General features: G+C 38.7%; 1 protein-coding gene across 1 annotated transcript in view; it reads right to left on the reverse strand.

The window, feature by feature from the left end:
• The window catches only part of camk1d.S (calcium/calmodulin dependent protein kinase ID S homeolog), a 147,623-nt gene extending 124,519 nt beyond the window's left edge, over positions 1–23,104 (reverse strand). The window contains 1 exon segment of the mRNA NM_001090721.1: positions 22,522–23,104. Within this exon segment, the coding sequence (NP_001084190.1) occupies positions 22,522–22,616 (95 nt within the window). The 5' untranslated portion in view covers positions 22,617–23,104.
• Positions 23,105–24,651: the final 1,547 nt, after the last annotated feature.

The raw sequence follows: 24,651 nt of genomic DNA on the forward strand, positions 1-24,651 counted from the left end.
AATTTTCTGGCCTTTTTCCCCAGTCAGTCTGAACCTGGATTACTGAGTTGCCAGACTGAAACACCAGACAGAGAAAAGATTAAACTTTTAAGATTTAAGAAAACAGAATAAATAGAAAACAGCTGAAAAAAAGTCTGAATTTCTGGTGTACTATTTGAAACCACCTGAACTGAAAATAATGTGTTTGGAAGGTGAACAACCCTTTAAAGATGTACCAGCAAGACAACAGATGTATCCATAGACTACTTGTGGACTGCAATTTATTGTGACAAATCAAGCAGCTTCAGTTAAATGATGTTTACCCATTATTATGAGCTTAGGGGTGAGAAGATGGGACTGGGGAAGTATGAGAATGAAAGTGAGGTGGGTTATTTAGTGGCATATACAATGTAAACGGATATCTTATTTAGTGGGTTATCCAAAAATGAGAAAACTTGCAAATGAAATGTCATTTTTTAATTTCTTAGTTATACCCCATAATTTAATTCCATTAACTCTTAAATACATAATTAAAATATATAACCTCTCAAATAGTTGATTATATAAAAGTTATAATGGCATTTTATGCACTAATATACAAAAGTTAACCTCAAGTACCTCAAGTTAACTCTAAAATAAATTAATTATGAATTGTAAGTGAGAACCATCACATTTTGCTATCCACCCTGGTCATTTCTTATTCAGCTGCAGTTGTTCCACTGAAATAATAATATTGCTCTAGGGAAAGGGACAACATAATCTCATTCTCCCTGTGCCTTCCGACGTCTCCTGGGTATGATTCTCTTATGAAAAGCACATTTCCATGGCTGATAATTTAATGAAAGCATTTGTATTCTTTTATGTTTTAACAAAATTAAAAGCTTTAGGGACTGATGGTTATCTGAAAGAATTATGAAATATATAAAATGTTTATAATCATTTCAGCTTCAATGAAACATTATACAATGTAAATGTACATTAGGTTTACATCTCACTGTTGAACTAATATCAGAAGAGCCTAAATGATCCAAAACTAAAGAAAACATAATTTTGGGTATGGCCAAACACTAAATACTCCTCAAAAGATTTGACCAAACAGCACTTTAAATCTGAACACCAATTTGCATAGTCTGAGCAATAGCTAAAATCACCCTAACCTGTAAAGTCACATGAATGTATGGGCTTGAGTTCGAATATGTTGCCCAAATCTAAATGTTAGCAGAGAGCTGATCTGAACTGCACGTGCAGCTTCTCTGTGAGGACAGACACACCAACATCTGTGTGAACAGTAACTCGGTTGCTTTATAAACATTTCAGCATAACATGTCTGCAACAGGAACTTTTCATAGAGAGCATACACAGGAAGAAGAAGAAGAAAATTACACAGGGTTACATTGTTAAGTAACATGCACTGGAACAATCTCTCTGTGGTTTTCCAACACTAAATTCTAAATAAATGTTAGGTTTTGGGCATACCTTTGAGCCCATTCCTATGCGGACATGGAAAAAAAAAACGCTGACAAAATGTGTGTGACTTTTTCTTGTATGCTAGCTTATTGAAGAATAAAACTGACAAAATTTTCTTGTGCATGCTTTTTTTTATATAAAATGTAAGAAAACATTAAGGGGCTTATTTATCAAAGGTCAAGATGAATTAGTTTCCAACTGTATTTTTCAGTCAAAACTCGAATTTTCTTTCTTTCAAGATTTATTATACCCCAAAGCTGGAAATAGCTTGAATATGAAAATACTCCAGCTAAAACCTGTCAAGGTCATGTAGAAGTCAATGACAGAGGTCCCTTGAACCATTTGAGGATGTTTGTAGCCTTTATGATGTTTGATGTTTATGATATTTGTATTTGGGAAAACTGTAAAAAATAAAAGATGGAAAGCAATTGAAAAAAGTCAGTTTATGGAGAACAATCTGAAAACTACTGAAAAAAGTGTTTGGAAGCTGTACAACCCCTTTTAGTATTTAAAGCACTCATCAAGGGAAAAGTGAACCCTACAGTCAACATTTCTGGAAACAAAAAAAAGACTTAAATTCTTTAACTATATAATAGTTAGAACATCTAAGACAAACATTAAATGTAATATTTAATACTATAAAAGGTATAACATTGCGTTTGTACAAAATAGTGATGTGCGCGAGGGTTCGGGTTGAGCTCTTCTGCCTGCTTTCCCCACAACCTTAGACTACCAGCTTCCGATTTCCGGTTTTATAGGTGCATGCCTCTTTTGTGATGTAATCGGTGGGGTGGGTCAGCACAGGTCTATAAAAGGAGGAGGGAAGCCGGGTTCAGGCAAGTGTGGGTCACTAGTACAAAAGCATACATGCTTAGCTCAAAATATAGAATTTCCTGGTCCTGGAGGCAAGGAGAAACAAACAGGATAAACACCCAAGGAAATGGGTCCTCCAAAGCTCAACCAGAAGTGCTGACTGTTTATCATTGATTTCAGGGGCATCAGGTAACTGGACTGTTCCCCAGCCTCAGGAATGCCAGGGGGTATGACCTACAGTAGCAGGACACATCAAGAGTTTTTTTTATAACTTCCTGTGAGCAGGGACTGGGCCAAGATAGGTAGCTATTAAGGCCAGTCTTGATAAGCAATATGAATTTATGCTTATAAGTGAATATGAAAAGATCACAAAACTATACAATCTAATCAAAGTAGTCTGATACATTTTTACATCAAACTTTTATATGGTAGAAATATTTGTTTCATTGTGGTAAAAAAAATTTCACTTATACAGGTAATTCAAAAACAGATTTTAACAGATTTAAATATGGGAGACATTTAATGAAGAAATACTTATATTAAATAAAAAAAATCCTCTGTATGTATACACAGAGACTTGAAGGAACTTCACTTTCTAAAAGATAAATTCAAGACATAATGCAGAAGCTGAAGCCCCCAATGTTTGACAAGATAAAACAGACTTGCTTCCACTTCCCTTCTGAAATCAGAGCAGCCCGTTGTCTTCCTTGCAATCATCTCCCATTCCTAGGCTGCATTGTGTTTTACTTAACCACAGACATTGTTGTGATATAAAAACATACAAAAACACCATTGCCATTGTTATAGAATATCTTTCAAGAAGCAAGCTAAAAGTTCCAGTTCTAAAATAGAAAAAAAGCACTACTGATATCCATTTTCTTTAAAGAAAAAAGAACAAAAAAAAACAAACCATACGGCACCTCATTTAACCTACAGCAATGTATTAAACTCAACTGACCTTTTAATCAGTTTTGGGTGAATTGCAGTCCAATAATTTAAGGTTTATATAATAAAAGTCATATTTTCAAAGTTATGACATAGCTTGTTGCTCACTACCATTTGGGGAAATGCCAGACTGTCTCTGCAGCACAGGGTACATCAGCTAAACAACAATTTGACCTGATTCTGAAATCCCTTCTCTATACTGATCATTTGTTACATAAGATTTTCCTCTTTAATATTAATCCTTTTATAATACTCAGATAAATTTCCCAAAATAAACCGTCGCCATTTGCAGATGCAGCTCCTCAGACAGAGCTCCCACCAAATCAGTGAAGGATGGTATGTGACTTTAACAAACAAATTAAAAGCAGGCTTAGAACATAAGTTTTGTACACTTGCTCCTTTCCAGCTGCTACCATGGTAACTGCCGCCAAGTCCTAACCACCATACAGTTCACTATAGCAACACATAGCAGAACTGGTCTGCTTCAGGTCTTTATAGCAATACCTTTATATTTATGGATCATCAATGCACATGAAGGCGTAGCAGAATTGTTTTTTACATTAAAGTGCTGCTCTGCCTCCATGATGTGAGATGCATATGGCCCACAGTGTGTCGTGCACAAATGCTACCCTATAGCTGTTAAACATGGATCTCTCTGAGACACAGTGGCCCTTTCTGGTGACTGTCTATCCATTTACTAAGTGAGGGAATCTCTCTTGTACTGTGCCTTTTAAGCAAATGGATGAAATCACACTGGGACAGACAAAAACAGGCCGCAATGCTGGATATTTGGCCAATTTACCCAACATGACAGTTGCACATATTTTCTGATGCCTACCCTTTGCCCGCACATTGGCTTTTTGCCTTGATGGCCCCTTCCCTGTGTTGTGTTTCCATACAGAATGCTAGACAGAACCAAGGTGTCCTTGACTCACATTTAAAAACTGCTTACCTGTTTGTCATGCAACAGCATGCAGGAAATAAACCACTGTGTGACAGTACCATTTACTGATGACAAAGCAAACACTTGGCCTTTAGGTGAGAGCTCTATGTTATACTGACTCAGTAGTGAGAACTATGAATCATGCAATGCTGAAATCATAACATGAGCAAAAAACTGGAAATCTCTTCTTTATTTATTCCTCACTTTTCTGCACAAAAAAAATCAATGTTTTGATCTTGAGACAACTTCATCTTCTGACAAGCTCAGTCTACAGTGTGGCCTAATAAATCAAAATATTGATCCATTTCTGCAATTGCCAGGTCAGCACTTCACATCAAATAAACATGAAGATCCAGCACTGGCAGGGTTACGTTGGGGCTCAGCTTGGCTCCAATACCTTTAATCAATGCCTTGCATCCAGGGCAAACATCACCTGATTAAATGGAACTTTTGCTAATAAAGTAAACAAGCAAACTGTTTATTAAATATACAGTAATACATTGCCGGGCCCAGGCGCCCACCAGACTTTAAAAAGAGACTCAAACTACTTCTATGTGCTTTGTGTGTCATAACTTGAATCTCCTAAAAAATTATTTTTATATTAATTAAACCCAATAGGTTTGTTGAGACTCCAATAAAGATTAGTTATATCTTAGGATCAAGTAGAAGTATTTATTACAGAGAATTTTTTTTAAGATTTAATTAAAATGGATTCTATAGTAAATGGGCTTTCTCTACTTGTTAACTTGAGATTTCCAGAAAACAGATACCATACCTGTATTCTGTAAGACATATTCCAAAACTCTTTATTTTAACATCCAAATAATCTGACTACAATACAGCTACATCCATAGGAAACTTTTACTTTTTTCTACTCTATGTGGGTCTCCTGTCTCAAACTTATGTAAAATGACACAAAGTTGTTTCTGACAAAGGGTGGATTGTCCCTAAAAAGTCTCATATAAGACATAGCTATATTCATCTCAGATTATCAGATCTATTACTTGCTTTAATTTAATGATCAAATTGACAGTCAATAAAAATATCTGAGAAATTAGGAAATCAAAGAAAATTCTAATAAAACTGGCCCAACAGTGCAAAGGGTTGAATAGCAATAGTACCTGTTTTTCCATTACCATGTTCTCCCCGTGCCCTTTTTACATGTTTGCCCCTGCTGTCCAGTTCTGATATAATAAGAAATCAATGAGAAATTTTCAAATATAAGTCAGTATGACTGCCCGTTGTAATAGCAGAATCTGGATCTATAAAAACTCACAGACATTACTCTGTCCTCTGCAAGAAATTTCCTCCCCAATGGGTGACCCAAGTAGCCAAAAATACATTGTCTGGAATTGGGGTTATTGCAAGTAAAGGCATTTTTGCACAATTACCAAGGATTGCCAAAGTGTTTTGCATTTGCCAAATCCAATGGATCCAAATGGACAAGTATTTTCAGGAGCTTTGTCGACCATGGAAGATATTTCCTGTGGGGTAATAAGTGCCCCATTTGTCACTGTCCTTGGGGGGGGGGGCAGTACAGATGAAGGAGGCTTGTATTTATCATCCCCCCTTATCTGGCCCAATTTAAAATTAACTAAACTCTCACAGGTAGATCAGGGCCATGTAGCACCACTATGGATATGCTTGGTAGGTAACTGCTGTCCTAGACACTAATGAAAGTGGTCAATAACTGTATGGGCCAATAAAGATATGTTAATAAGATAATTTAGAAACAAAGGCTTCTGCCTAGCAACAGTGTGCAGAAAAACACTTATAAACACTCATTAAGAACAAAAGCAATATTTACTGAGATGGTATCAGAGTTAAGCCATCCAAATCATAACCTTATTCAAATGTTTCTTCTTGATGGAAATCATAGTTACATGGTAAGTTAGGTTGAAACAAAGACCCACCATCAATTTCAAACTTTTATCTCTATATAAAACCTGCCTTACTGCTAGTTAATCAAGAGGAAGGCAAAAAAACCCTTATGAAGCCTCTCTAATTTACCTCAATTGGGAAAAAAGTCCTTCCGGACTGGAAATTGGACCAATCTCTGGATCGACTTTTGCTAAAAGCTATTTTCAATAACCCTGTATTTCCTCACTTGCTAAAAAGCCATCCAACTCCTTTTTGAAGTTTTCCAACGCATGAGCCAATACGTCCAACTCCTTTTTGAAGTTTTCTAACGTATGAGCCATTACGACTGATTCAGGCCAGGAATTCCACAACTTTAATATATCTAAAGTTTTTGGGGGTTAGTCTTAGCCTCTTCCACATCTCCTCCTCATTTTCTAGCTTTGCCTTCAAATTCTGCATACTTGACAAGGCAGAGAATAAGGAACAAAAATGTGCAGTTAACATGAATATTTCACAGAAAGACAACATGCAGCATATTCATGCACAGCAATGGGCTCTCATGGAAACATTTACGGGTATACTACAGCCATTTGAGCAATCGAAGGTGAGATAAGTGCTGGAAATGCAGGTTTATCCATTATCTTGCCAGCAGTAGCAATACTAAAGCATTATATAAGTAGCACTGTAGCAGGCAATTGTATCAAGCATATGAAAAATCTTATCCTATATCCAGTCAAGGTTCCAGGGTCTGGAAGAGAATAGTCTTTTATCGCAACAGCATTAGACATAAGGTTAAACTTTGGACAGCAGAAACACAATGGTGTAGAGAAAAAGTATTAGTTGAAGAGGCTGTTGCAACTGTACTTAATGCTCACCCAGCTTTTAAGAGTTAAGAAAAAAGTGATCATACTAGTAATAATAGCGATGGTGGTAGCAACCCGAAATGCCGGGTTCAACGTCACCAGATCAACACGAAAGAGGAAAACAATGTCCATCCCCTTCCAAAAAAAGTGCAATGGCTTTCCGTCTCAATCCTAGATTTGGTTGCTCAGAGGATCCTGTTCAGTGGTAGAAATCCTAAATTTAGCATACCACCTCATGGAAAAGAAAACTAAGAACTGTGGCTCCTATTCACTGCCTCGCCTGCTGATGGCCCAAAAGCTGGCCAACATGGTTGATCAGCCTATTAAAGTTCCCAACCAGTCCAATCCCCAAAGCAGCAGTCCAACTTAACAATTCACTTAACAACTTAGTTTTCTAGAATATAATTTGTAAACAAATACTGCTTTCACCTAGATACATTTATATACAGGTATGGGACCAGTTATCCAGAATGCTCAGGACCTGAGCTTTCAGGATAATGGATCTTTCTGTAATTTGTATCGTCATACCTAAAGTCCATTAGAAAATCATATAAACATTAAATAAACCCAGTAGGCTGGTTTTGCTTCCAATAAGGATTACTTATATTTAATTTGGATCAAGTACAATGTACTGTTTTATTATTACAGATAAAAAGGAAATCATTTTTAAAAATGTGGATTATTTGGATAAAATGGATTTTATGGCAGACAGGCATTCTGTAATTCAGAGTTTTCTGGGTAATGGGTTTCTGGATAACGGATCCCATATCTGTATGACTTTATTACTATTTAATGTTTTCAATAATTGCTTAAAGCTACATTTTTTCATAATGAGAAAAAAAAAGAGTTTTTGGTGGTGAACCCATTTCAGTAATTTATTTAAACATTTCTTAACCAGAGGCTCAATTTTGTAGGTTTTGTAGAGTAAGAGTAATTCCTAAATACATACATAGGCACATGCCATGTAGAAAACCTGCCTGACTGCAGCAATTATTTGGCCAAATCTATTCAGCACCATATGTGTGTAGCTGATTGTAGTTACTATTTCAGCATTCCATTCTCATAAAGAAGATAAGATAAACAAATACTCTCTATCAGCCGAAAGCACCCTAGCACATATAATCTAAAAAATATTCTCAAACACAGAATGGTTTTGCTGCGACCATACCCATACCCCCTGTCTTGGAGGTAAATTAAATGAAGGTTTTCAAGTCTAAAAAATAAAAAAAAGAGACATTCATATATAAATGGTTAATTAAAAAAATCATCATCTATTTTCCTTGGAAGAATGTTTCCTATTAGGAATGCACCGAATCCATTATTTTAGGATACAGACGAATCCAGAATCCAATCCGAACCATAATTTGCATATGAAAATTAGGGAAACAATGGGGAAGGGACTTCCTTGTTTGTGTAACAAAAATTTTTGGATTCGGATTCGGTTTGGCCAGGCATTTGGATTTGGTTGACTCCTGCTAAAAAAGGAGTTTTGGCCGAATCTCAAACCGAATCGTGGATTCATCCCTAATTCCTATAGCTGGGCTTCTCAGAGAAATAAACAGGACACATATTTAGTAATAAGCATGCCATTAGACCTATGGCAGGCAAACCACACACAGATCATAGAAACATACCGGTATATATAACTTATTTGTATCTGTCAGCCAAAGTCTCATAAAGCCATGCATGTGCATCACCCACATTTTATGAAAAGAACAAGGTTTCTGTTACCATTGAAAAGTTGCAGATAAAGACTACAGATAAAGTTTACCTATAAACATATTCTATACAGAAAAATTAAAGTATGCAAATACTTCTGATTTTATATTCTCAATAACAGTTCATGTATAGAAAACTTTGGGGGAAATGTACATCTAATTTATATTAAAGGGGTTGTGTACCTTTAAATTAACTTTGAGTATGATGTAGAGAGTGATATTCGGAAACAATTTGCAATTGGTTTTCATTTTTTAGTATTTGTGTTTTTTGAGTTATTTAGCTTTTTATTCAGCAGCTCTCCGATTTGCAGTTTCTACAATCTGATTGCTAGGGTGCAAATTATCCTAGCAACCATGCACTGATTTGAATAAGAGACCGGAAAATGAATAGGAGAGGCCTGAATAGAAAGAGGAGTAATAAAAAGTAGCAATAACAATACATTTGTAGCTTATAGGGCATTTGTTTTTTAGATGGGGTCATTGACCCCATTTGAAAACTGGAAAGAGTCAGGAGAAGAAGGCAAATCACTTAAAAACTATATAAAATAAACAATGAAGATCAACTGAAAAGTTGCTTAGACTTGGCCATTCTATAACATATTAAAAGTTAACCATCCCTTTAATATAAATTAGATTTTAAATGAATGTATATTTGATGGTGCCTTGCCAATAAATCACCTCTGCTGGTATTAAATGTGCTAGTCAATTTAATTGTCCCCCTCCCCCCTCGTTCAGGTTCCCCCTCGCAAACCCTATAATATAGGTAGGTCAAAAAAAAATCCCCATTTTATGTCAGAACCCAAGTAGCACGATGGCATCAAATAGGCAACAAGTTAGGCTAAATATGCTGATCTCTTCATATATCTATTCAATCCTTAAAACCTAAATGGGGAGAGGAGAGAATATTTCATGTCGAGAAAGCAACTCCCTTATTCAAGTAAATAAATTGATAATGGTAGAGATACATTCACCACTTGTTCAAAATATTAATAACAGCAGATAAGCCACATTCCCCCTAAAATACAAAACTTAACATACAGTAGCTTGCTTACACACAAACACACGCACATTGCTTCGTGGGGAGCCATGTGAATAAATCCATTGCATGAAACTAGAGAAATGGCAATGTATCCTTCAACAGGAAGTATGCTGCAGCACTCCAAAAATTGGGAAAAGGTGTTTTCTATTTCATTGTGTTTTTGGCACAAATTAAAAAAACACCTTTTTTCAAAATTTTGGAGCAGAATTCCTTTTGTAGTATACTGTGCCTCAGGAAGCAGGGCAAGCAGCTGCACCCAACACCTCACAAGGGAATTTGTATAAATTCAGCAATTTACCACTTGTTGCTAGAGAAATGGCAAAATATACTGTATAAAAAATATTTTAAAATTAAATTATACTAGGAAAAGGTAACATTTGTTAATGTTAACTCAAAGAAGTGCCTAAATGACGGGTGATTTTATGGAGATATCTGATAACACCAGATCTTTCTTTTATAGGCGTATTTATCAAAGGGTGAACTTTCACTTCACCCATTGATAAATACGCCTTTCAAAATCCCATAGAAATGAATTGAGAGCTGTGGAATTTCACTGTAGTGGCGGAACTTCACTCTTTGATAAATTTACCCCTGTGTCATGAGCAGTAGAATATCCACAATCTGAAAAAGTACATTAAGCTATATAAATAAATGATGATGATGATGAAGTAGGGCTTACAGTAGTCTCGCCATATGTCCAAGCCTAACAGCTTTTCAAGCTAACTTCACCAGTAAGTGAAATGGGGTAATCTCTCTGCTTTATGGTGTGTATAATTAATAACATTAGCCTTCTTTACCAGTTAGTGTAAATGAATACGAAACTTTGGACAAGGTGAATTTTAGAGAATGTCATTCATTCAAAACGCGCAATTTATGTTAATACAAATTACCGGAGATAAAGCATTAAAGCAATGTTGTACATTTTATAGTAATTAATGGTTCCTGAAATTAAATGTCTCTCTCTCTCTCTCTCTCTCTATTCCTGCATAGTAAAGTACCCAACTAGGAACAACACCAACTCAACTCTCTATTATAAAAAGGAATCCTGCATGAGTTACGATGGTATAAGTAACTGGTGGCTGACAAATGTGTTGATATTAGTTTTTAATATACATAAATATGCCTATGGACAATCAAAATATAAATCAGAGTATAAAAATATCCTTCTTTTGATGTTTGAGTGCGAATAGCAAGTGGGATAACATGTTAAACGCAAATATTATTCTATCTTTCCATTTTATTATACTGAAATACTGCTAAAAACACCGTACCTTAAGAAATTGCCAATCACTTTTTATTAAATTGAAAATACTATCAATAAGGATACAAAAAAAAAGGTCTATTAGTATGCAAATATATTCGCACCTAGCTAAACACCATGTAATAAGATCGTGAAACTAAAGAATGAGGCAGACAACATGCAGAAGAAAACAGTGCCAAGGCTGCTTTTCCAAGTAAGACTCATAATAAAAAAGGATTAACATTTCTATTGATCTTCTACTGCGAAACCTGCACATCATTCAACAATATGTGAGAGCAAAGTAAAGGAACACGAGCTAATTTTCTGCTGGCAATAATCTAACCATGGCTCAGGCTCCCTACACTGTACTTGTGTATGGATAGAAATATAATTCCAGTTACAAGTTTCATTAACTAACACAATTTAAGGTGTACACACACCTAAAGGTTCTCACCCAACAAGTGGACAATTACTTGATTTGACAATGACAACTTGACAATAAGGGGCACATTTATCAAAGGTCGAAGTTAAAAAAACTTCGAACTTCGAATTCAAAAAGACCGGTGTTGAAGTTTTTTTGGGGTCGAAGTGGGCCGAAGTCGGCCTACTTCAAATCGTACAATCGTACTTCGAATCGTACGATCGTACTTCGAATTGTACGATCGTACTTCGAATCGTACTTCGAATCGTACGATCGTACTTCGATTCAAAGTTTTTTTAACTTCGATCTTCGATCTCCCAAACTCCCCCAATTGCCTCCATACAGGTTGTAGGAGGTCCCCCATAGGCTAAAACAGCACTTCGGCAGCTTTCGGCGAATGATCGAAGTCGAAGTTTTAAAGAGACAGTACTTCAAAAAAATTCGACCTTTGAATTTCGAAGTTTTTTCAAATTCGAATCGAAGTATGACTATTCCCTAGTCGAAGTACACAAAAAATAGCTCGAAATTCAAAGTTTTTCACTTCGAAACTTCACCTCGACCGTTAATAAATCTGCCCCTTACAGTTTGCCCCCGTACCCCCAGGCCAATGACTAGATCAATATTCAAAAAAGTGATTGGCACTCTCACACATAGGTTCACTTTTGGTTATGTTTGCTTACTTGCATACACTATGTCAGTTGTGATCCCACTGGGGGCTCTATGTGTGGACACTGTCCAATTACGTTTAGTGGCACTTTTTGGTTGCTTTCTTTATCACACTATGTCTACATGGTTACGAATATTGACTGCAGTAGGTATGATTTAAATTAAGGAATATCCTGTTTTATGTAAACACTTAAATGGAAATTGTTGATTGGTTCATTTGAATGGTGCATAGATTTTCACTAGCCAATGAATTGGCTACACATCACAAGGCCCTTACCTGACACACCCCCACTTGTCATATCAACCGTTTTTTTGCAGTGTTGTATCAGTTTGAGAAAGGCTGGTGTCCCAGCCGAAACGTTAGTTTTGTGCCCGTATTAAATAGATTGTTTCCATTTATAAGATCTGTGAGTGCTCCTTCTTGAGGACTACTTTGATAATACGTTTAAGGATTTGGCTAGCATAATGCATACTGTTTATCTGGAGCATACCTGTAAGTATTAAATAAGTGTCTAAATTTAAGCTAATAAACAGCTAAATTTCAATCTTATAAAAAAAACTTCTATTTTTCTATGCAACGCATTTTTTGAAAAGAAGCTTCAATTTAGTAAACACACCTACACCCCTAGTTTCTAGAATTTTACATAGGAAATTTACACAAATGCAGATTAATAATAGTTTGCCGACTATCTAGCATTACAAATACCTTCTCATTGTTAAGGGGCCTATCGGCTCCCAGAGGGAGGAGTGCGGACCAAGGAGGAAGCTTCCAAGTTCGCAGTACAATTGGGGATCAGGAGTCGTCATAGTCTATATTCAGGCAATAGGCAGGCAAATAAGTAGCAAAGTCAAGGTTCAGGCAAGGTCAAAGTCCAGGAATAATACAAGATGAATTATAGAACACCCAGGAATGCGGTAAACAAATCCTATAATTGGGCATTGAACCTGTGATGAGGTCACGCGCCTGTGTCACTGTGCTGGCACCGCTGTCCATGGGCACAGTGCCGAAGAGGAAACATTACCCTCCAGAGGGGGCCACTAAGCCTGGTTTATGTGGAAATTGACTGTGGAATTCCCTTACCAAGCGAGGGGCATGAGCATTCTTCAGGACCAAGACCCTACCACTTAATGAGGAACTGTAGAGACCCCCTGGAGACTCTGGAATCCAAGATCTTTTCCACCTCCTACTTCTGTTGAACGTCCATGGAGATAGATGAAGGAGGAGGGTGATCTGAAGAGGAACGATTGGAAACTGCTGGTTTAACCAGGGAGACGTGAAACACGTTGGGAATTCGCATCTCAGGTGGAAATGAGAAATGGAGAAAGGACCGACAAATCTTGAGCCCAACTTGGGAGAAGGAATCTTTAAATGAATGTTTTTAGTGGATAACCACACCTTGTCACCGACCTTGTGTAGAGGAGAGGATCTCTGTCTGCGATCAGCAAAAGTTTTATGCACAAGCGCGCTCTTTTCTAAATTTGCTTTGGTCATGGTCCAGATAGAAAACATATGGGCTGCATGACGCAGAAGATGGATATGTGCAACTCCGCTGGAAGAATCTGCGGCGAGGGGTAAGTATGGAGTATGGGGCATTTCCCTGGGGGGTAGTTAGCCTGAGGGGAGGAGGGAGGGGGTCTACGTTTTTTCCCCCACAGGTTGAATTCTCCTTTGTCATCAATTGCTGATCTAGGAAGGCAGAACTGATGATCGTCTTAGTGGCCAGACAAATCTATAAAGGCAGAAGAAACCTGTGAGAGTTCTCTTGGGGTTTTGGAGTTACACCACTGACATGTATCACCCCAGGTTTACCTTGAAGAAGAGAACCCTTTGGCTTCACAGGGCAGGAATTGGCAAAATTAGTTTGGCCACCACAGTACAGACACAGACCTGCCAAGCGCCTTCTTGGAGACCTGCATAAGTTTCTCCGGAGGAATAACAGAAGGCTGCTGGGATGGAGGAGGCAACAGGGGTTTTTGGAAGCGTGAAGTCAAAGTTGGCTGAAGTCTCTTGCCTCGCTCCCCGACGGATTGATGTTCCCTGAGCCGGGTATCCACCTTGATGGAGAGGGCAATTATGTCTTACAATAATTCTGGATGATCCCTGGAGACCAAGTCATCTTTGAGTCTGGATGACAAGGCTTGATAGAGCACTGCTACGTATGCCTCGTTGTTCCAGGCAGTTTCAGCCATCAAGGTTCTGAAGTCAATGGCGTACTCATTGGCACTGCGGTTACCTTGCCGAATCTGTAGAAGTCAGAAAAAGGCGTTAGCGACACGACCAGGGGCTTCAAAGACAGTACGGAAGGCCTGAAGGAAAGCCTTGGCATCGAAGGTCAGCAGAGAATTCTTCTCCCAAAGTGGTGTTGCCCATTCTAGCGGTTTCCCCTCTAAACGGGACATCACATACCCCACCTTGGCTTGTTCACTGGAGTACTGGGAGGGTTGGAACTCTAACTGGATCAGAAGCTGAGTAGAGAAACCTCTGCAAGCTTGTGGATCCCCACTATAGCGAGGGGTGGAGTAATACGGGGCTCACCAGCCTATGAGGCCACACAAGCAGGAGTAACGGCCGTGGGAGGATTACCGACGACCGGAGACACAGAAGGCATACGGGAGAGAAGAGTATTCAATACTTGCCCAATACGGATCTGCTTAGCTTCATACTCTTCCATGCGGGATGCCAATCCCCTGAGAGATTGTCAGACATCTGGCGTAGCTTCCTCAGTGGGGTACATGGCCCGATTATAATGTCAGGGGGCCTGTCGGCTCCCAGAGGGAGGAGTGCGGACCAAGGAGGAAGCTTCAGGCAAAAGTGCAAGTTCGCAGTACAATTGGGGATCAGGAAAAGTCGTAGTCGATATTCAGGCAATAGTTCAATAGGCAGGTAGATAAGTAGCAAAGTCAAGGTTCAGGCAAGGTCAAAGTTCAGGAATCAATACAAGATGAATTATAGAACACCCAGGAATGCGGCAAACAAATCCTATAATTGGGCATTGGACCCGTGACCTTGGCATCCTTTTATTTTGAATTTTGGAACCAGAAGCGACGTGATGATGTCACGGGATACAAAAGAATGATCGTTTACTTCCCAGTGAGCAAAAACTGCTTAAAATCTGCCCGTGAATGATGACCTTTAGATTTGGAATCCCATCCCTGAATTCCTCAATTTCTTCAGAAATAAGCACAAAAACTACTTCATAGAGCACTCACATAACACCTGAACTGGAAACTGGCACTTATATTGCAGTGGATTTTTTTGGTCTCTGCCTTATTGCACCCATGCCTAATGGTTTAAAATGTAGTGTTGAGTACAACTTTCCCTTTTTTTGCTATATTGCAGTGTCAACCACTGTAACCTTCAGAATGTAATATCCTCCTATTTGTGTCCGTCACCCACCCACTTAAGATTGTGCTCTATGGGGCGGGGATCTCTTTCCCCTCCCCCGACACTTAGCTCTTAATCTTAAATGTAACTGTATTATTTATTTTATTAATATTATATTGCCTAGTTTGTTCTATTAATTTACTGTTCTACAGTACAGTACTCCACACATAAGTAGAGCTATATAAATAAATACAGCATTTCTAGCACCATGGTTACATCAAAACAGGAACACAGAACAGAAGGAATATATAGATTAGTTGGGAGAGGGTACTGTAGTCTATTAGTATCAGTATAATTATCAAGAGTTGCCCATCCCTGTTGAGACTTTACTTTCATAAATATCAAGAAATGACTTTGGACCTGAATCTGCACTTTATACATCTCATACCAGGTACAAGCTACACCAGATTTTTTTGTAACCAAGGTAACACCAGAGTGTCTCTACTTTTATTTCATATCAGCAATGCAGCCATAACTAGGTCTATTCATTTCTAACCTCAACAGAGACAAAAAGAAGATTTTATGATTTTGTTTAACAAGCCACATGAACAAATAACTTGTTTTGTGGACCATTTCATTCAAACTGGGACTTGTGGTATTAACAAAGGGCCGCAAAGCTTTTGTGAGCCAACCTGTCATGATGGTTGGCCAGTCAATTATTAGGTGACTATTTAAAGAAGAAAAAAAGTGAGATCATAGCCCTATGCCCCATCCAAAAGCTCCTTCCCACTTCAGGCTGCACCATTGGGGACTCAAAAAACTGACCAGTTTGCCTGCTTGAAAAAGCTAAATACTGCCATGGGGTGACAGGCACTATCTAAAAAATTTCAGGTTTGTGCCCTTCATTCTAGTGCATTTTTCTGGTCAAATTCAAAAAAGCATATATTTCTCGTAATTTTGATCTCCATCCTTTAAGGCGCCCAAGGCAACCAGGCCGGCCGTGGTGCCAAAAGGGGGCACGCATGTGCAAATAGACGCTCACAGATGCTGGTGCGCATGCGCCAATCGATGCAGAAGCGTATGTGCAAATCTACAGCGAACAGACACAGACAGCCTAGACAGGAGAGAGGGGACCAGACTAGGGATAGGAGTTAAAGAAGGTATGTGCCTGGCACCCCCAGCTTTGTGCCCTAGGGCCGTGACTACTCTGCCTACCCCTAGTTCCGGCCCTGGTCTACTAAACATATAATTTAAATTAAACCTAACAGGATTGTTTAGCCTCCAATAAAGATTCATCATATCTTAGCTGGGATCAAGTATAATTTATTTATTACGGAGAACAAAAAATAAAATTTACAAAATTTCAATTATTTGGTTAAAATAAAGTCTATGGGAGATAGCCATTAATGTATGGATCCCATAGCTGTACAGGTATAGGGTTTAAATTATTTTGAAATCATTACATTCACTTTTTACTTACATTTTACAGTGTCCCAACTCTATTTCAATACAGGGTTATACACATGCTGCCTACACTGAGCTTTAAATAAACTCAGAACACAACAATGTAATGCAAATAAATTACTATAGTGAATGGTGTGAGTAAGCAGAGAAGTGTAGTGTGATTATGGGGGAACTTAATTATGGTTCAAATGGTAGGTATCATAACCTAAGTGACAAAGTTATTTTTTCTGCTGGGGGTTTCTCTTTGCTAGTTACCACCTCAGCCCCTATCAAATGACAAAAGTCTCAATAATGAGATGCACTTGCAAGGAAAAGGAGTATTAAATTAGTGTCAGGCTACACCAATGCATTGACAAGACCTTGCCGTTTAATTGTCTTTTCCACCGCAAAATAAATTATGCATTAAAGTAAAATGTAGGATTTTTTTGGTTTCACCTGGCAGAAGAGCAATACATATGTTCTTTAAAGTATGTAGTTCCCAGTTCCAAGCAAAACCTTGGCAACGTATACACAGATGCATTCACACCAACTGCCTGCACCCACTAACGAATGAAGATAAACATTTCCTTCAATACTTAACTTAATAAAACCACTATTAAATTAGTAAACCAAGTATAGTATGTGGTATTCAGAATATAAAAATTGTTGCAATGAAACATTAGGTATACTGCATAAAAAAATATTTAGTGGCAGATTCTGCTTATTAAATTATACCTGTCATAATGTTTCAGATTTTGAAATGAAAACCACATACTGTATTTCTGCAAGATGAGTAATGGGAAATACAGTAACCACACATTCTGCTGTCAGTAATTACTCCTAGACTGTGGGGGAAACATTTCTGGTAACTAGAGGGACTGTACCATCATGTAAAACATTATATAAAGAAAAATCTTAAACAGGAAGCCCAACATTGTGGGAACGCCAAGTTTAGAGACTTGGTAACCAGGCTTGCCAAGACGCTACTGGGAAACTAAACCAAATTATTTTTAACATCAGGGGCGTAACTACAGAGGAAGCAGACCCAGCGGCTGCAGGGGGCCAAAGAGGGATAGGGGGCCCAATGAGGCCCTAATTAATGAGCAATTTCAGAATATATTGGTAAAACAGGAGAACTTCTGGATATGATGGGGGCCCTAAAATGAATTTGCTGTAGGGCCCAGTATCATCTAGTTATGCCACTGTTTTAACATTTAAAGTTTAGACAAGCTTGTGCCTATATGGTAAATATGTCTCTGGAGGCCACCACTGTGTCTGTCATGAAATAGCAGGGGGAAAAGTGTGTCAAGAAATGTGGAGTCTGTGTAAAAAGGGGCATTTGTTAATTAAAAACACTTAAAATCATGAATGGTGCCAGCTGCAACTGAGCATTTCTATTAAAATGTACTTCTATACAAAAAAAAAAGAAAAAAGGAATGCTCTGGACCTGGGTTTTTTTCTGGATAACAGATCTTTCTGTAATTTGGAAAATAAGTAAACTAGAAAATCATGTAAACATTTAAAAAAAAATGGTTTTGCTTCCAATAAGGATTAATTATATATCAGTTTAGATCAAGTACAATGAACCGTTTTATTATTGCAAAAAAAAAAAAAATTAAAACAATTTCGATTATAAGGATAAAATGGAGTCTATGGGGGACAGCCTTTTTGAAATTCTGAGCTTTCTAGATAACATGTTTCCAGATGATGGATTCCATACCTGTACTTTACTCTGTATTTTGGTATGTTGCCATAATGTTCCAGATCTTATGATACATGCTGTTGTGAGTCTCATTTTCATTTCTTGTTTCAATAAAGCTGTGTATTGGGAGTGAGGTCCCTTTTAATACATCCAGTTCCTTACTGATGTAGCCTTTATATTAAAGGAGAAGGAAAGTATTCTTCCACTTGGGGGTGCCAAATGTTATTGTATACACTTACATGAAACCCAGCAGAAAACTGCAGTGGCCCGGGGTTCTTCCAGCGAGCACCACAAACCGATCATCTTCCGGCTTCTTCTTTCTTCTCGTAGTTGTGCACGCGCAGTAGATCGAAAAGCCGAACTGTAACTAAAAAGTCGCCTATTTCGCTCTACTGCACATGCATCTGCCCAGGAAAATTTGAAGAAAGAAGGCGGAAGAGGATCACTCCGTGGTGCTCGCTGGAAGAACCTTGGGCCGGTGCAATTTTCTCCTGACAGAAGCACCGGGGGTTTCAGGTAAGTATATAAAATCACTTGGGGGTGCCTATCATTTGGCACCCCCAAGTGAAAGAAGACTTTCCTTTTCCTTTAAGCAAATGTTTTGGCATAATATTGTATATTTACAGTAAAATAAACAGCGAGTATGACATTTCTACTGCATCATTAAAAGGAAAACCATCCACAGCGAGAGAAATAATTTGTTAATCAGGAAAGATAACGGATTAAATAAAGGAAGGGCATGCTGATTTGAGAGAGAGAGAGAGAGAGAGAGAGAGAGAGAGAGAGAGAGAGAGAGAGAGAGAGAGAGAGAGAGAGAGAGAGAGAGAGAGAGAGAGAGAGAGGGGGATAAAACCACATCCACTATACTTCCGATGCCTGCCTGCTTTTTTTTTCGATGATTAGTCAGCTCTAGGCGATTGGGTGAAGTCAGAGTGAATTACAGAAACACACAGCGTGATGTGCAAAGTAAAGGCAAACAGAAACATGGTATGCTTCACTGGCTAGGAAATAAGGATGTCACAGACCGATGGGAAGGCATTATCATGCATATGGCAAAGGCCCCAAATTCTTTACAGCAAAAATATGCCCTGAGTGCAACAAACAGGAAATGTATTCAAATTCTGGTGGACATTTTATCTTGTCATATCTCCAGTTTGTTCAGTGTTCAGAATCAGTCCATAATTATTAAGAAAAAAAATATGCATCTGGCATTTCTGTATATAAAAATGCACTAGGTCATAAATTATTCCACTGCATAATATAGCAGGTAAAGGAATAACATGAGATTAATTCCTATAGTATCAATGGATTCACTGTCAACGACCTAGTGGCACAGTGCTTCTGTTGGTTCTAAATCCACTAAATGCCACGTTGTCTAACATTTTCAGGCTGAGCAGAAATATACATTTCATATTCGTTAATCAATATTGCCGAGAGTGTACATTGCAAAACAGATTAGATCAATATTATAATTTTGTGCTTTTAATAGTAAATACAATACAAAATATATTGCACTAGAAAACTACATCTTCAGCCATCTGTTAACATCAAATGATACAGGCAACTTTCTTGCTGCAACTTAATCACTGTAACCAATATAAAATCTACTGAGCCCCTAGGACTTCCTTTATAGAGACATTCCAGCCCCCTTCCTTCAGATCGTCTGCATATTAATTACATTTTTTGAACTCTGCTTTATGTGCCCTTAGTTTGTGTGCAGCGTATGTAATAAACCTGTAGGAATACGTACAAAACAAAACCAATGCTGAACCTGACCATAGGTAAAAATTCCTTTCCAAGTTCCCCTAACAGAAAATGCCTGTTTGAACAAGCCCTAAGGGGCAGAAAATATAGGTGATGAAAGGATTCAACGTGATCCGACAGTTGCTGCCAGAAAGCAGTGTTTGCATGGCATCTGTAGACACATGTAGAAGCCTTGTGAATGAAGGAGATTAATAAACAGATACTTACATGATGTCAGGGGAGACACCCTGTTTGTCCTGCCCCACCCAGCTGCCCACTGCAATAAAATCATAATATTATCACTCTGTAGTGGAGATAGACACAGAGAGAAAGTCACCTCTATAACCTTGCACTTTCGAATATTCTGTCTATGAGAGCATTTAGGTACTGCGTGGTCCCAATGATTACAGATGAATTTTGTGTCTTCACTACAACTGTACCAGTATAATTCCAAATAGAATAAATACATATATACACATATATATATATATATATATATATATATATATATATATATATATATATATATATATTGTAAATAAAAGGCAAGCAAAGACACATCAAGTGCGATGTGAAGCAAGCAAGGTGTGCTCTGGCATCTGACTTTTCTAGCACAAAGGCATAAAATCATCAACATGTAAAAGTGCTTATTGGTTTCTAACAATAACATGACCATGTAATTATGAAATGTTTTCCACCTTGATGTATTTGGGAGAAGGCCTCTGACTGTATCAGCTTCCTTCCTATCCCAAACCAAACGCAAACAGCAGTTACGGCTTGCTCTAAAGCTTCCAGTCAGTCACTCATCTACCCTGCAGCTTCTGCCCCTTAGTTTTGCCACAAAAATGGTAGGCCACATTATATACAGCACACATATGATAGTTTCACAATCAGCCTCAAATCTCCTGCTATGTGGTTGACCTCATATTAGATAACTGCTCAACCGCAATAGTAAACATGTTTGACCAATCAATATTCTATTGTTCATGGCCTGTGACTGGTTGGTCTAAACAGTGATTCTAACTTTTATTTGGCGGTGCTTTGTTTTCAACACCAAATCATAATCCAGACCAAGTTTGGCGATTCATCACACAGCACTATTTATGAATAAATAAAACACAAAGGAAATTATGGAGGCATTATTTTAAAAAGTATCAGGGTAACAGATGAATCCCGGTAACATGTCCTGAAACAGAAGCTTTTTATTGAACTTACCATACACTTACATTGGCTTCTTCACAGGCAATGGAAAAAATAACTGCATTGTGTGTAGCAAGCAGCTAAGGGAATCTCCATACTATGCGTTGCAAGTCCCTCACCATGAAAGAGGTAAATGTCACACATTCTATTTTGAGAATTACATGGCATTGTGTATGTGATGATGGCACTGTTTCTCCTTTACATTACAGTGATTGGACAAATATATACAAAATATGAGAGCCAGCATCCGTACAAGCACTGTTAATCACAATATACTTTCTGCACAGGCTATAGTCCTAATGCAGATGTGCTGCATAAAATGATTTTATTGACAGGATAATAAGCTTCCAGTGTGTGGGTGTCAGAGAATAGAAACTGGTTGGCATTCAGGAGTGTCATGAAATGTAGCCCCTGAACTGCACTTTGATGCCCATACCATTTAGCTGAAGAGTATGCGGCATGTGTGCACACATTAACATTCACACAAATACACCAGCATGATTACCAGCCACCTGGAACAGCAACGTATCACTTACTTGGGCCATAACACAATGCCTCTGTATAATGTATTTATATGGAAAATCTTTTTAACTTTCATTGCAAGGAGGAAAAAAAAAAAAGGTTTTTAAACTCCAACTGCCTCTGGCTTTCCCGCATGGATACAATGTCATAAGCCACCAGATTTGAAATAGAGTATTATTGCAGTTTATAAATAAACATTAAGGCCGTGTAAGAAGGCAGAGCATCAATAGTGTGATGTGGTACAGTGTGCACAAAGCACACAAAACTGCAGTGTCATATTCCACTACAAATGAAAAGGAGAATGTTGTACACATTTACAATGGAAAGGTGGCACTGCAAGAGATAGTAAGTGGCACAATAGAAATAAATTGACAAAATACTATTGCATTGTGAGGAGGGCAGGTAGTAGGATGTTGTTAGACTAGAACTCTCAGCAGTGCAGGTGACAGGCAGAAGGAGGGCCACAGGTAGGTAAAACCCTGCAGTACAGCGTGTGAGGAGCAGAAAGCACAACAAGCTCTCATTCACTATGTAAAGCTTATCAGACATTTATTTTTGAAGTTCCCCTAAAGTAATGGCAGCCCCCGCCCCTGTAGAGTTGGGTTTCCCTCAATGCCCTTCCCTGCACTTACGTGCCCAGGACCTCCTTGAACTGAAACATCCTCTTGATGTCCTCCACCTGTTTCTTCCAACAAGTGCCGCTGTTCTCGCCGTTCTCCCGTGCCATGGCCAAAAAAGTAGCGGCAGCCTTTCGCCAGAGCCCCAGTGCAGGAGCTGAGCGGTTAGGTGGGTGCCCCTTGTTACACTTGCTGCTTCTCCCAGCCCCAGAATAAGAGCAGCGAGAGAAGAGTAGACTTAGCTACAGCTGCACGGTGTCACGGCTCCTCTCCTCTGGCCGCCGCTGTTGTTGTTGCTGCTAGATGCTGTGCAGCAGGGAGCCCAGTGTGAGGATGAGCAGGCGAGGTTTATGCCCTGTCAGTGTGTAGCCTCCTCCTCCCCACCACAATGGATGTATGATCAGAGACAAGCAGAGGGTGGTGCTGTTACGGGATCCCCGGGCTGCTGTGTCTGATAGGAGCCAGCGGTGGGGCAGGCTGGGGTGCAGGTGCTTGTGGGAAGAGCCCTGTCGGTGCGGGCGGAGGGCTCCCGGGCGGAACTATTTGGCAGCTCTTGCTCAATGGATTCGCATTGCACCAAAGCCGGCGCGCGTCAGGCTCTTTCCTGTGGGCTGGACCTGTCCGTTAGTGGCTCCCAGCTCTGAAGTGCACAGAAAGGCGAGCGGCAGTAGCACGGAGACCCCCGGAGAGGCCTGGGATTGTGGGGGGAATCTACATGCGCACAACTGCGCTGGGCTCACCTCATTGTCGCTTCCTTAGTAGAAACATATAGCGCTTGATGATTTTACTTTTTTTATACATATACATAGAAGCGATACGCCACTATTTGTGCGGGAGCCGTACAGTGTCGCCCCGGCATAGCCAGGAACCACGTCGAGTTGTGAGCCGGCCCATTGTACATGCGGCAACTTTGTGTCTCCGGGGCTCTGCAAACTTTTCGCCGCTAGAGGTCACTGTTCTTATCGTGTGTATGTGCGGGTGGGAAGATCAGCGACGTAGGACACCTGTGCATTGCTTTATGCTTGGAAACCTCTTTGGCAGTTATCTGCTGTACAAAACATAATAATAATAATAAAGGGGCTTGCTTTCTTAATCTGTGTTACAACCTGAACTTTGCTTCCACTTTTAGTTTGTCATAGAAGGCTATCAAATTGTGTTTTATAGAAACTCTTATATTTAAATTCGTCTATTGTGCCTTCAGTTGAAAAGGGTTTAATTTTATTGTCATTTCCATTATACATTGCTCATCTTTCTTTTCATCTTCATTGTGACTTCCAATCATCACTGGTTGTCAGGGAAATTAAGCCTTAGCAACCAGGAAGCAATAGGATTTGCACTAATGTGAGTTGCAAGCAAGCTCTACTTGTTAGGGTGTCATAATAGGTTCATCAGCCTGCCATTACTGTATACAAGGGACACATTTGTCCAAAAAAATAAAAAAATCACAACTTTTCCCATGATTCATTTTTTTACGGTGATGTTGCACATATTTATGAAAAGATTCTGTAAAGCCACAGCTAAAAAAAAAAAAGATTACAGGACCTGCAAATCATATTTTTTTCTCTTGTATTTTCAAGCAAATTTATAAATAGCAAATGACACAAAAATCACAGACATGGCTGTCTCTGGGCACATCCCTGTCTTTTGTAGGGAAACACTTAAAGGAGTTGCTCACCTTCCACTTATTTTATTAATAAATGTATTCAATTACTTTGCAAAATGTTGCAGTTGGTCTTCACTTTTTATTTCCAGCGGTTATTTTGCTTATTTGTTGAGCAGCTCTCTCGTTTAGAATATCAGCAGTTATGTAGTCCAAGTTACCCTAACAACAGAGACTGGAATATGAATAGGAGAGGGGCCAAATAGAAAGATGAGTAATACAAAGTAGCAATAACAATAAGTTGGTAGCTTCACAGAGCAATAATTTTAAGCTGTTGGGGTCAGTGATACCCTTTGAAAGAGCCAGAAGAAGGTAGCAAATTAAAAAAAGTTGAAAGGTTGCAAAGAACTGTAAAGTGGTTGTTCACCTTCCAACACTTTTTTCAGTTCAATTACTTTCTATTTTCTATGTGTGACGGTGTTCTAATATTGAACTGTAAATCCAATATTTCACCTTTCTAAAGTAGCTCTGGGAGGGGGGAGTCA

This window comes from Xenopus laevis, chromosome 3L (assembly GCF_017654675.1).
Source record: "Xenopus laevis strain J_2021 chromosome 3L, Xenopus_laevis_v10.1, whole genome shotgun sequence".
In the NCBI taxonomy this organism is placed as follows: Eukaryota; Metazoa; Chordata; class Amphibia; order Anura; family Pipidae; genus Xenopus; species Xenopus laevis.